The following is a 12,617-nucleotide window of genomic DNA, read 5'->3' as shown; positions in this document are numbered from 1 at the left end:
CCTGGGTGGGAGAAACTGAGCAGGAGGCAGAAATCAATGCCAAAGAAGGAGCAGGCTGCCAAGGCAGCCCCCACCTTGCCAGGCAAACACTGCCCTCTGCAGGGGGCCCTGGGCTGGTCAGGGCAAGAAATGACCCTGCAGCTGTCAGCACTGGCCAAAAATGGAGAAGGAATGGGGCTCCTTGCTGGCCCTTTCCTAATATAGCTCCACTTGCAGCTATTTTAAGCCTGGGAGGACAGAGGGAATTTTATCAGTTCTGAGGCAGTGGCAGGCCTTGGGCAGAGCAGGGCCACTGTGGCACTCCCTGGGACAGGGACTACTGACTTGAGCCTGGCTCCCCAGGGTTTGGCTGCAAATGACCAGGGTTAGGCCGGCTGGGACCCAGGCTCCCCCAGCTTGAAACTGGGCAGATTCAAGAAGATGGCAGAGTTTGGGGACAGAGCCCCCCACCTTCCACACTGTCTCCCTCACAGGCCTCAGACAGGGACACTGGCCACAGGGTCTGCCACTGCAGGGAATCTGCATTTAAAGAAACACGGGACAGACACTGCTTTCCCTACAGAGACCATGCTCTGGGAGGCTCACTCTCAGGTCAGAGTGAGAGGAAGGGCCTCTCACTATGCTGTCCGAGCTGGGCTGCCTCGGCTGGGCGCTTTCCTTCAGAAAGCCTTGAGCTCGGCCAGGCGTGGTGGCTCACGCCTGTCATCCCAACACTTTGGGAGGCCGTGGCAGGTGGATCACGAGGTCAGGAGATCGAGACCATCCTGGCTAACACAGTGAAATCCCGTCTCTACTAAAAATACAAAAAAAAAAAAAAAATTAGCCGGGCATGGTGGTGGGCACCTGTAGTCCCAGCTACTTGGGAGGCTGAGGCAGTAGAATGGTGTGAACCTGGGAGGCAGAGCTTGCAGTGAGCCGAGATCGAGCCACTGCACTCCAGCCTGGGTGAAAGAGCGAGACTCCATCTCAAAAAAAAAAGCCTTGAGCTCACACTTCTCCCTGAGCCTCCTCGCTCCTCCATCCTGCCTCATTGCTGGCCCAAAGGGCCTTTAGGAATGGCCCCTGGGGATTGTGCACCCCACTCCCCTATACCCCAAGAGGAGCAGCCAGAGCTGCCTGTGTCTCTTCTGGGAGGGAGAGGAGGTCCGGGTTTGGAGGGCATAGGTAACCCCACGCACACCCTGCCCCCTCACCACCGCAATGCCTGCTCAGGACAGAATTCCAGAGCTGCCCCCACAAAACAGACTCTTAGTTCAGAGATGCGGACAGGCAGGGAGGCCCCTGGGCCTCAGCCTTTTCCATAGCAGCCACAGCTGGTCCTGTCTCCACCTGCAGCTTCCTCTCTGGGATCTATAGCCAGGTTTGTATGTGGGGGATTCATGTATGTGGTACGAGTGTCCCTGAAGATGGATAAGAAAACACTTCTTTTGGCAAAGCAGAGGGCACTGGGGAACGCCCAAGAGGGAAACACTGCTGTGTCAGTCTCTGAACCAAACCGAGCATCCCAGTCACTGCGACTCCCAGCTCTCAGCTCTCCCTCCTTGCTCCTTGCTCTCCTCACCCAGTGTGATTTGGGCTGCTTCTGCCTCCACAATGACCAGGCTGATGATGGCCCCGGCGCTCAAACTCCCCCCGGTGGAGCCTCCCTCTGACCACCCTGTCTTCTTTGCCCTTTTCCTCCCCAGGTGGTAGCCAACTCTCCAGCCAAGTTAGTATCAAAGGACAGCATGTGTGTGCGCTTGCGTGCCAGCCCCAGCATGTGTCTGTGTGTATCTGACGTGGATAGGGTGTGCCTGCTGGCATGTGTACATGTGTGTGCATATGTATGAGTGGGGTGCACTTGTGCCCCTGGGTGAGCCTGCATGTGTGTGAAGCTGGAGTAGAAGCATTTGGGGGTGGGAGTGGGGGCTCCATTCGATGGTTCTAATTTCATTCCCAATTTCCTGCTGCAGCAGCTGCTTAAGATGCGCCTGGGGTTGGTGACGGTGGTTGGGGGAAGGGGGCACAGGCTGTGCTGCTGCTGGGCCTGTGTGAGCCTGAAGACCTTTCTGTCCTGGCGACCCCTCAGAAGGGCTGCACTGGATCTTGTCTGCCCGGGGAGCACACCTATCCATTGGAGGGAAGAGCCTCCTGTGGGTAGAGGATGGCCAGCCACTCAGCAAACTGGACTTGAGGGGGCCTGGGCAGCCGGAGCCCTGTTCTGAGGAAGAAGCACATTCCCTGAAGCGTCTGGAAGAGCAGAGCTCTGGGCCACCAAGAGGGTGGCCTGCAGGAAGAGCCCCTTCATGGAGAAACCTTGCTCAGAATCCCTGTGGGTGCCACTGGAGCCGCTTTTCGCCTTTGGGGCGTTCTGGACTCAGCTTGGGCTGCTGCTCCCATCCCCTACCCCCAGCCCCACGCCCCGCTTCCCCTGCTGTGTGTGGTGGGAGATCTCTCTGTGCCTGGCAGCCCCTGCAGACCCTGGGAGTGAGCTCAGGCTCAGCCAGGCCCTGCAGGGGATCTGGGAACGCCAAGATGGGCAAGGAAACCCTTCTATGGCCAGGAGTGGTGGCTCATGCCTGTAATCCCAACACTGTGAGAGGCCAAGGCAGAAGGATCCACTTGAGGCCAGGAGTTCAAGACCAACCTGGGCAACATTGTGAGACTCTGTCTTTACAAAAAAAAAAACAAAAATAGTGGCATATGCTTGCGATCCTAGCTACCTCAGGAGGCTGAGGTGAGAGGATCACTTGAGCCCACTTGAGAGGTTGAGACTGCAGTGAGTGGAGATCACACCACTGCACTCCACCCTGAACAACAAAGCAAGACCCTGTATCCAAAAAAAAAAAAGAAAGAAAGAAAGAAAAAAAAAAGAAAAAAGAAAACCTTCTGCACTGGGCTTTGGGGGAGGGTACCAAGGATTTTCCTGAATAGACCCAGACCACCCACCAATGGGAGACTTATGCAGCCTACAGGGGTTCAGGGCCTCGGCTCTGGGAGATCTCTCTCGACACCCACTGCACCCAGCCCTTGCCTTGGCCACCCATGTAACCACCACCTGTTGCCCTTTTCTCCTCCCCGTCCCTGCCTGTACTCCCCCACCCCTCCCCCAGCGCCGACTACCAGGAACGCTTCAACCCCAGTGCCCTGAAGGACTCGGCCCTGTCCACCCACAAGCCCATCGAGGTGAAGGGGCTGGGAGGCAAGGCCACCATCATCCATGCACAGTACAACACGCCCATCAGCATGTACTCCCAGGATGCCATCATGGACGCCATCGCTGGGCAGGCCCAGGCCCAGGGCAGTGACTTCAGTGGGTAAGCGCCTCCCTCCTCCTCCACCACTCAGCGCCTCCAGAGCCCGAGGGGTCTGGGCCATTGGGCGCCATCGGGACCAGCTTTCTTCCTTCACATTGGACCTCCTGGGGGCATGGCCCTTGGAGGGGAGCCAGCCTTCAGCAGGGTCTTCTGGAACGTAGGTATCCTCTCTTCAGACCCTCTCCATGGTCAGCTTTAGGAGAAGGGTGGAGAAATGCAGAAAATGGTGGCTTCTCAAAGTGCTTTTCACAGCCTCTGCATTTTCCCAGGCTCCTTGAGGAGGCTGGCTTAAGAAGAGACTTCTACAGTCCTCTTAACAAGGGGACCATCCTGGAGGCCCCCAGGTCTCTCACAGCGAAGCTGTCCTTTAAGGAGGGGGACGTTGCCAGGTTCTTCCAGCGCTGAGAATTGATTCAAACACACTGGCTGGGTTTCTGGTTTTGGAAGGGGTCTGCGACCAGCTATCCACAGTACTGCTGGCAATCAGTCCCACTAATGGGAGCAATCCCCTCCTCTTTGCCCCAGGAAGCCCGGCCTCAGGGCAGTGGCATTTAAGACATCCTTGGTTCCTGGAGTTCGCCCATTAGCTATGGTTGGGGAATTCGAGGGTTGGTAAAGAAAGAGTTGGCTGAAAATCATTTGTGGATGAAAAATGCTAGCAATGCAAACATTCATGCAGACAGACCTCTCTCTGTGTGTCTCCATGTCTCCCTCTCTGTGTCTCTGTGTCTCCCTTTCTCTGCGTGTCTCTGTATCTCCCTCTATCTGTATGTCTCTTTCTGTCTTCCTCCTTGTTGCTCTCTTTTTCTCTCTCTCTCCCTTTCCCTCTCTCTCTCTCTCTCTCTCGTGTGTGTGTGTGTGTCTGTCTATCTGTTGTTTCTTTCTTACACACATACACACAGTTCCTCACTGTTTTCTATTTGGGAATACCACTGTGTTGGCTGATTCTCAATCTGGGCAACATCTTATCCCTGGGTCAGGACAAGAATTGCAGGATCCCCCAGCAATTCAAGGCAAAAAGTCTTGAAATGACAGCGATGTTTTTTTCCAAAGCCAGGAAAACAGATGTAATAAGAGGGATGGAGGGATTAAAAAGTCCCAGGGAACCCAGTTTCACTTGGCCATTCCAGACCCCAGCCCTTGTGGCCGTGATATGCATGCAGGTTATACAGGGCAGGCTCCCCAGCCCCAAGGGTGGAACAGTGTAGGCTCCCTAGGCTCTGCTGGAACTGAGGAGCCTGGGACCCTCTTGGAGATGCAGTACTTCCCCTAGGCCACCAGGGGGCAGAGGTCACCTGTCCTAGAGCTTCAAGTCAAACTCCCAAGGCTCAGAGCTGCTGCTCTTGGCGTAATTCTGGGCAAGGTTGATTGAATTCCATCATTCAAAGCAGAAAATATGACCATGCAAGTTTAAAAACACAAGCATTAGCTCATGCATACCCAGAAAAACAAGGTTGTCTAAGCCCAAGAGCTAACAGGGATTTCCTGTTAACGTTTCTTTGTCATGTGTGTCTTTGGTGTGCTCTTAAAAGTAGTAGCAATCGCCAAAGGGAAGTTCAATGGAAAATAATGGAAGAACTGCTCTTCACTAACTTTCTGTTTCCTGCACGTTGGGAAAACTGCTATCATTTGATCTCACCACTAGGGCATCCATCAGTTTTGGAACTGATGCACTGTTGATTAATCAAGGCTTCTTGAAGGACCTTTCCCATCTCCCTCCTGTCCCCTCCCGTCCCCTCCCTGTTCTTCCCCTGGTATGCCTGGAGAGGGTCCTCTTCTCCTCTTCCTTTTAATGCAGCCACGCTGAGCTGACCATGCCGTGGTGCCAGTGAGTAACCCTCTTGGCCATAACGTGCTCCCGTTTCTGCTGTTAATTTCCATGGTTCCTTCCTCACTGACCGTGTTTTTTCTCTTTTTCTTCCTCCTTCACCCACCCCGTTCCAATAACTCATTTCTGACCCTAACCCGGCTCTCTTGTGTGCGCTGCCCCTCTGCTATCCCATGATGGACGCGCACTCACGGCTGGGTTTTCCTCTGCTTGGCAGGGCGTCACCGCTGGCGTAAGTAGACTCCGCAGTGTCTGTCCCGTCATCCATCTGTCTGATTGTGGGATGGTGTGTGGGTTTGGTGGGATGTGTCTGAGGACCAGTGGTCAGCCCACGTGCTCTGTCCACGCTCCTCCTCACACCCACCTGTCAGCCAAACGACATCCCTTGCAGCCTTTCCAGGCAAGTAGTTGTCTCTTGGGGTTTATCCAAATAATGTCACTGTGGTCACAGAAATCACAGAGTAATGACACTCACGCTGCAGGCCCAGGCTGGGGTACATACCTGTGTTCTCCTTGCCATGCTTTGGGGTGGCTCCCCCCGCCTTTCCTATCTGCACTGGGACAGTGTAGACCTGGACGTTAGAATCCACACTGAGCCATTATTCAGGGCTAGAAGGTGACAAGGTGACAAGGTAACCTCTTGGAGGCCACTCCCCAGAATCTGCATGGGAAGTGTATCTGCAGGAGCCAGTGCCTGCCATGACCACCCATGGGAGGGGAAAGATGAATCAGATTGGGGACTGCACACAGTGAAGTAAATGCAGCGGTGACCTGATGCTGCGGTGACTGTGGAGTGTTTTCTGTGGCAAGAAGAACAAGCTGAAAGTGGGTCCAGAGAGTGAACTCAGGCCAAGGGCCCAGGACTGCAGGACCTGTTCCATCTTCTCTGCGTGTATTCTCCCTGAGCCTTGGTGTCATGAAAGGCACAGCAGTTTCCTCATCTGACTGCTCATCTGACTGCCAGTCTTGGTCACAGCAGCAACAAGAGTCCCTGGTCTTTGCATGGGGCGGTGGGAAACGAAGCCAGAAATGCTGAGTCCCAAGGGACTCACTCCCGGCAGCTTTCTTGAACCCTTGGAGCCAAGAAAGGCACAGGGTAGCTCATCCTGGGCACATTCCAGGAAAACAGCAGCAAATACCTTCCATCCACTTTCTGGATTGCAGAGCTCCGTAGAGAGGCTCAAGGGCCTTGCATCCACGCCTTCCCTCACCCACTGCACAGTTCACACTCCCTCCTTCCCTACCCTCCCAGTGGGTGAGGAGCCAGTACCAGGGAGACCCAGTTGTGCCTTCCTGTTGCCCATCTCACCCAGACCTCAGGAACCCTTGGGACTCCTCCCTATACTAGAAATGGCCTGTCCCAGCAACAGGAAGATTCCACCCTCTCTTTTGCTCCCTGGGCAGCTGCAGGCTCCTCCCTGGCTGGACCCCAGAAGCCTCTGCTGGTCTTTCCCAGCTGATTCCAACCACAGGCTGCCAGTACCTATAGCTCTCTGGGCCAGGGCGGGGCCTTCAGGGAAGCCAGGGCAGCTCCACCCAAGCTCGATCACCTTTCCCCACCTCTGCTCTTGTAGCCCACCCTGAGCCAAACACAGGGACCAGTCCTGGGAGACTAGATCAGTTCCCTGTCGCACTCCTTGCAGGGAGGGTATAAGACATGGACATTGGGGAGGTTCCTCTTCCAGCCAACCAGCCCTCTGGGGGAAAGGGAGAGGCAGGCAGGAGAGTGCTGGACAGGGCATCTCTCCAGGCATAGGTCCAGGGCCTCCTACTGGGCAGAAGTAGCCTTCCTGAGCCCTATGACTACAGGGAGCCTAATGCAAAGGACACAGGGCTAGCAGCCAGGAAACCTAGGTTCTTGCCCAATGGGACCCCTATCTGCTGTAACCTGGGGCTAGTTGGCTGGCCTTTCTGGACCTCAGCTTTAGCATCTGTAAGAGGAGAGGGCTGGGCCAGCAGTCTGTTACTGTTGTGGGCTTCACCTGAGCCCTCCCACGCCTCTGAGAAGGTGGGCTGGGTGGCTTGGTCCTCTGGCCCCCTGGCCAGGGCAAGTGGGCTGTAAGGCTTTTGAACATGGCCTGCACTGCAGTCTGATTCAGGCTGGGAGGCACTGGACCCGAGGGGCTCTAGGGTTCCTTCTGGCTCTGATCTAGGATTTGTTTCTTCAGCCAAGAGTTTTGTGCACCTATCATGTGCCAGACCCTGGGAGCCTAAGGGAAGGTCACGTGGTCCCCCACAGAGAGCTGCGCTTCTCTGGGACAGAGGACCAGTGGCTTCCGTGCAGCCCCACTTCCAACTTCCCCAGGCCAGAAATCCCCTGTCCCTGCAGGCCATGCCAGGGCCGTGCCTCGCTGCCTTGTTTCTTACCAGCTCCCAGCACAGTCAGCCTACTGGCACTGAGCCCAGGGCCCCAGTCTTTTTCCAGGGCAGTGACAGCACTGGCAGCTCCTTGTTTGGATCCAAAAGTGTGAGGAGGGCAGCAGATGGACCCTGAGGAAGCCTCTGGGTCCCCGAATGGCCTCTCCCCAGCCAGCCCCAAACTCATGGCCTGCTCAGGGAGGTCAAAGAAGACCTGTTCTGTTTCCTCCCTCTGTAAAGGGGATCTGGGGGTGGGGATGTCTCTGCTGATGTCTCTGATGGAAACTGTGGCTCCCCAGTTTCCATCGGAGGTAGCTGAAATAGTGCCTCCATCCCACAAGCTGAGCCTCTAATCTCAGAGTCCTTCTGACTTTGGAAAGGCATTCCAGGGCCCTGATCACCCAAAAGGTCAGATCCACACTGAGCAGCCACATTAGGGATAGGGGTGGGGGCAAGGCCTAGGCTTGGAGTTAGCACTGGGGAAGGGCAGACCTGAGGGATCTGAGCCTCCTGTCTCTCATGAGGGAGGGGAGTCACTGCTTCACTGTGACCAACCTGAGCACCGAGGACCCAGGTCATGCCCATATCTCAAGTTCTCAGACAGCAATGGGTAAAGGCAAGGTGGGGACAGAACAATAGGGGCCACCAATGGGCATGGAGCAGGGACCCAGCAGGGTGGGAACCGGGCTCCAGCCTAGCCCTCGCCCACGGCCTCTCTCTGCATTGCAGGAGCCTCCCTATTAAGGACCTTACCGTAGACAGCGCCTCTCCCGTCTACCAGGCTGTGATTAAGAACCAGAACAAGCCGGAAGATGAGGCTGACGAGTGGGCACGCCGCTCCTCCAACCTGCAGTCTCGCTCCTTCCGCATCCTGGCCCAGATGACAGGGACAGAATTCAGTGAGTGCAGGCTCTTGGGGTGGGTGCAGAGGAGGGAGATGCTAAGGGGCCACTGGGGGCCTGGGCCCAGCACTGCAGAAGCCAGGGAGTCCTGCTACCTGCCCTTGAAGGTGGGCCAGCCTTGATGGTTTGTCCGCGGCTGGCAGGGCTCCTTCTGGGCCCCTCGGACAGGCTGTCTGGTGACAGCAGCCTTCTGCTCCAATGTCAACTCCAACAGTGAGCAGCAGGCTTGGTGTGCAACTTCCGGGTGAGATGACTGCCCAGGGCTGGGATGAGGCCCTCTCAGGCCACCCCCTGACCCTTTCCCAATGTCCTCTGGGGCCTCTGCCCAGCATACAGTGGACAGGCAAAGGGGTAGTCACCATGTTGGGCCTGGCTGAATCCTGGGGACTCAGTGCCCACAGAGCCCCAGCAACTTTCCTTGCTGTGTCTCCTGTGAGTGCCCTGACCAGCTCCTTTCTACCCACAGTGCAAGACCCTGATGAAGAAGCTCTACGAAGGTCAAGGTAAGTGCCTGGACTCAGGCTCTGTGGCCTTGCCCTCTAGCCCCGTCCCTTCCCGGGCAGCCCCCAGGTCACATCACTTATGGAAGGAACCTCTCAAGTTCATGGATTTGGAAAGCCTGGCCTGCAAAGGGCTCCAGCTGACACTAGCTTGAGGCGGCATCCTGGGTCAGTGAGGCGGGCACCTGGACCCGAGTCCTGTCCTCCAGGCCCAGGCTACAAGAGCGAAGGCTCTGGGCTCTCCCAACTTCATCCCTGGGCAGGGGCAGGGCTGCTTTGGCCTTTGCTGGGCTGTTGAGAATGAGGGCATCTTTCCCTGTGAGGACACCCGGCTGGCCACCTTGCCCACCCACTCATCTCAGGGCCTGTTCCCCTGTGATTCCAAAGGCTGGGCACTGGGAAACAGGCACTCAGGGGTCTGTGCTGGACACAAACGCCTGACCCCTGGACTCACCTGTCCAGACCCACGTTGAGGTATCAGTTCTGTAAATTGCTTAAAGCAAAATAGCTGCTGAAAAAAAGAACAAGCCCTGGACATGAGGACGGGTTTGTGCCAAGCTGGGGGTCTTAGAGCATGGTTTCCCCCTCAGTTGCAGGTCTGAGGCCATAGCCACCAACCTACCATTGTGGCCCATCAGGTGCTCATAGCATGAGGGGCCATGCCATCCTGGAACTCACTGGAACCCGCTAGGGCCTTCCACAGTGAGGAGCAGGGCTCATTGTGACTGTGTGGACACTTCCGGTAGCAAATATGTCATCCGCATGTTCTTCCTGGCACTGTCTGCCTTGGGCCAGTGCATCCTGTGGCAGCCTCTGTGCAAGGGGCTGGGGCTCAGGGCACCCTCCCACCCTGGGCCAAGCTTTCTGTACTTTCTAACCAGCAGGCCCAACACTCAGTGGCCATGTGACCCGCGCAGAGTAAGACTCGAGCCAGCTTAGACTTGTGGATTTTATTTTTGAACCAACACTTTTGCCAACTCAAGTTGCTCTCACTTTTTGGCCAGGCATCCAAGTCTAAGGTGGGGTCGTGCCAGTCCTGCTAAGGATGGCATGCAGTCCCAATAACAGTTCTTAACCCTTCAGTGCCTGCAGGGCATCTAAAGAGTCCGCGATGAAGGGATGTTTGATTTAGCACAGAAGTTAAGCTCCAGCTACTTTAAGTCCTAGAACTCTCAGCTCTCCCCTCCTGCTGTGCTCCGCTGCCCCTGCGTGCTGCTCCCATGCTTGTCTTGCCCTCCTCTTAGAAGCCACCCCTGTAGCTGCTTCAGTGAGCAATGCAGATGTTCCCAAACATTTGATAAAGGAGTCTTTAAATCACACACCCCAGAGCAAGCGGCTTCAAAATCCCCCCGGGTTCCTTCCAGCAAGAGGCCAGCAGGGGGCCTCTTTTCTCCCTCCCCTGGGACCCAGAGCCCCGCCCTCTCGGCTCCCTTCTGGTTCCTTAATGTTCTGCTTCCCTCTGGTATGCAAGGCAGTCATGCTCAGCTTGTGCCTCATTAGCCAGATGTCTTTAGAACGGGAAAGAGTACTGTGGAAGTGCATTGCAGCAAACTTTTGTCATTTCTTTCCCCTGGAATGTTTGCAGGCTCTGCAAAATTATTGAGTGAGGAGAGCACAAAGGCAGTGTTGAAGGGGGTCCCCAGGCCTCGTCCTTGGCCTTCCCCTTCCCTCCTTCAAGGAACATCTCTTGAAGTTTGTTCTGCCTGGTCTTGAGGGTAATTGAAGGGTGGGAGAGTAGTCCTTCTGCCAGCGGCCTAACCCCATGAAAGCTTGGTTCAGCCTCAGCAAAAGGCAGCCTTTGGAGCCTCTCCCCCAGCTACGGCAGGGTTTCATCCTAGGGAAATCTGGGAAGAGGGCCTGGGAAGTGGCTCCAGTTGACTTCCTCCCACCGTCCCAGGAAGCTTCCCTCACCCCATTAGCACCTGTCTCTGGGGTCTCAGGCCCTGCAGTGGAGGCTCTGAGGCATCCAGCCAGCCTCTGCCTAGGTCTGGAGGGGGCTCCTCTCCCTTCTTCTGACTTTAATTTCTGGAGAGTTGTCCTCATGGGCAGAGCCACCCATGTCACTGAATCCCAAACAACTATCCCATGGAGCCAGAGGCGGGTGCAGTGGGTGTAGCAGTTTTAATCTGTCTGTGATTGAAGCCTAAAGCAGTGTCTGTGATCACTGGTCATGGCTGGGGCCCCAGGCTCACCCACGTCACCGTCTGAGCAGAAGGGAAATGCTTTGTCCCACCCTGGTCCAGGCCGGTCAAGAGTCTTGTTCCTCAGGGGCCTGAGCCGCACTTCTATCTGTTCCCACTTCCAAGTTCAAAGCTGCACCCCTAGACTCTCCTGACCCATCTTATTGGCTGAGAGCAGCCACATTCTCTTTCTCCTTCCAAATCCCAGTGGGGATTCTCAGGGTCTGTCTTGAAGGCTGAGTTTCCCCAGGGAGGCTTCACTGTAAACTGCTTCCAAGTGTCTCACTCCAGCAGAGCCTGAGTTTGCCAAGCCTTTGCATGGTGACACCGACACAGTCTTATACCCGTGCAAACGTGCTTTCTCCTTCCTGGCGCTGTGTGGTGAGAAAGTTAGCGGGAATGTTGAGTGAGTAGGCAGGGGCTCTGGGACCTCGAGGTCAGGTGTGAATCCACATGTGAAGAAGACCTTGCAAACTTTCCCTTCACCTCCATCACTGCTCTGCCTCCAAGGTCCACCCCCAGAGTCCCATGACAGCTCATAGCCCTCTTCTCCTCTCAGGTCCTGGCTCCTAATGGTATCTCTGTGTCTGGTAGCATGTAGCTTCTATCTGAGGCTCCAGTGCCAACCTGCTGGCCAGTCCAAGATAGAGTATAATTTCCAGAGACTCTATCTTTACGGGTGAGGTGGGAGAGGCCTGAACAGCCCAGGCATCAGCTATGAATTTAGCTTCCCACTCTAGAAGGACCCAGGCACCTTAGGAAATTGTCCGGGCTGACTTGAACATCAGCCTCCTGCCTACTTCCACATAGGAGCTACTCTAGTAGTTATAGGTGATGCTGTGGCTCCCCAGTTTCCCTCGGAGGTAGCTGAAATAGTGCCTCCTTCCCACAAGCTGAGCCTCTAATCTCAGAGTCCTTCTGACTTTGGAAAGGCATTCCAGGGCCCTGATCACCCAAAAGGTCAGATCCACACTGGGCAGCCACATTAGGGATTGGGTGGGGGCAAGGCAGGGCTTGGATCTGCAAGGCATCTGGATCCCACTGCTTGGGGGAACCATCCTGGATGTAGCCCAGCATGAAACCCAGACATCCCCCTGATCCCTTATAAGTGCAGCCTCTGCGTTTCCCTGATGCCCGCCTGGGTAAAGAGCTCTGCACCTCCCCATCCTTCCAAGCATTAGGAACAAAGCTGATCTTAGTGAAGAGTCCCTAGAGGAGCTGAAGGTGAGGGTTGCATCACACAGCCCTTTCCATCCCAGATCATGTAAAAATCCTTCCATGCCCCTTTTCCATCATGCAAACATTAAGCTTCTTCCAACAAAATGCCAGGGCTCACTGGCTCCGCTTCTTCCCTCCTGCAGCCTCAGACCCCCCCTTCCCTCCCTCCTCTGGGCAGTCTCTCAGTTTTGCCCCCACTGCAGCCACCTCGCTTACTTGCCGCACAGCACAGGGCCCTCCTGCCAATGGGTGCCCCCGCCAATGGGCCCCTTGTAAGAAAGCAATGAAAAAATTACCTTTCTTCTTTGGATTTTGAGTCCCTGGTGTTCTGCCAC

At 55.7% G+C, this 12,617-nt stretch overlaps 1 protein-coding gene across 4 annotated transcripts in view; it reads left to right on the top strand.

The window, feature by feature from the left end:
- Positions 1–12,617, top strand: part of LDB3 (LIM domain binding 3) — a 93,514-nt gene that overhangs the window by 18,124 nt on the left and 62,773 nt on the right. For 2 of the 4 annotated variants that reach the window (XM_011995390.1, XM_011995391.1), the window contains 3 exons: positions 3,093–3,296; positions 8,212–8,381; positions 8,851–8,887. In XM_011995390.1, coding sequence (XP_011850780.1) covers positions 3,093–3,296; positions 8,212–8,381; positions 8,851–8,887 — 411 coding nt within the window. Of the gene's footprint in view, positions 1–1,685; positions 1,709–3,092; positions 3,297–8,211; positions 8,382–8,850; positions 8,888–12,617 lie in introns of all 4 variants that reach the window. The other 2 variants (XM_011995392.1, XM_011995393.1) reach the window with 2 other exon arrangements.

The sequence above is a fragment of the Mandrillus leucophaeus genome, unplaced genomic scaffold, assembly GCF_000951045.1.
Source record: "Mandrillus leucophaeus isolate KB7577 unplaced genomic scaffold, Mleu.le_1.0 Scaffold488, whole genome shotgun sequence".
Classification (NCBI taxonomy): Eukaryota; Metazoa; Chordata; class Mammalia; order Primates; family Cercopithecidae; genus Mandrillus; species Mandrillus leucophaeus.
Note: the sequence above shows the minus strand (reverse complement) of the source record. Positions and strands in the feature narration are given on the sequence as shown.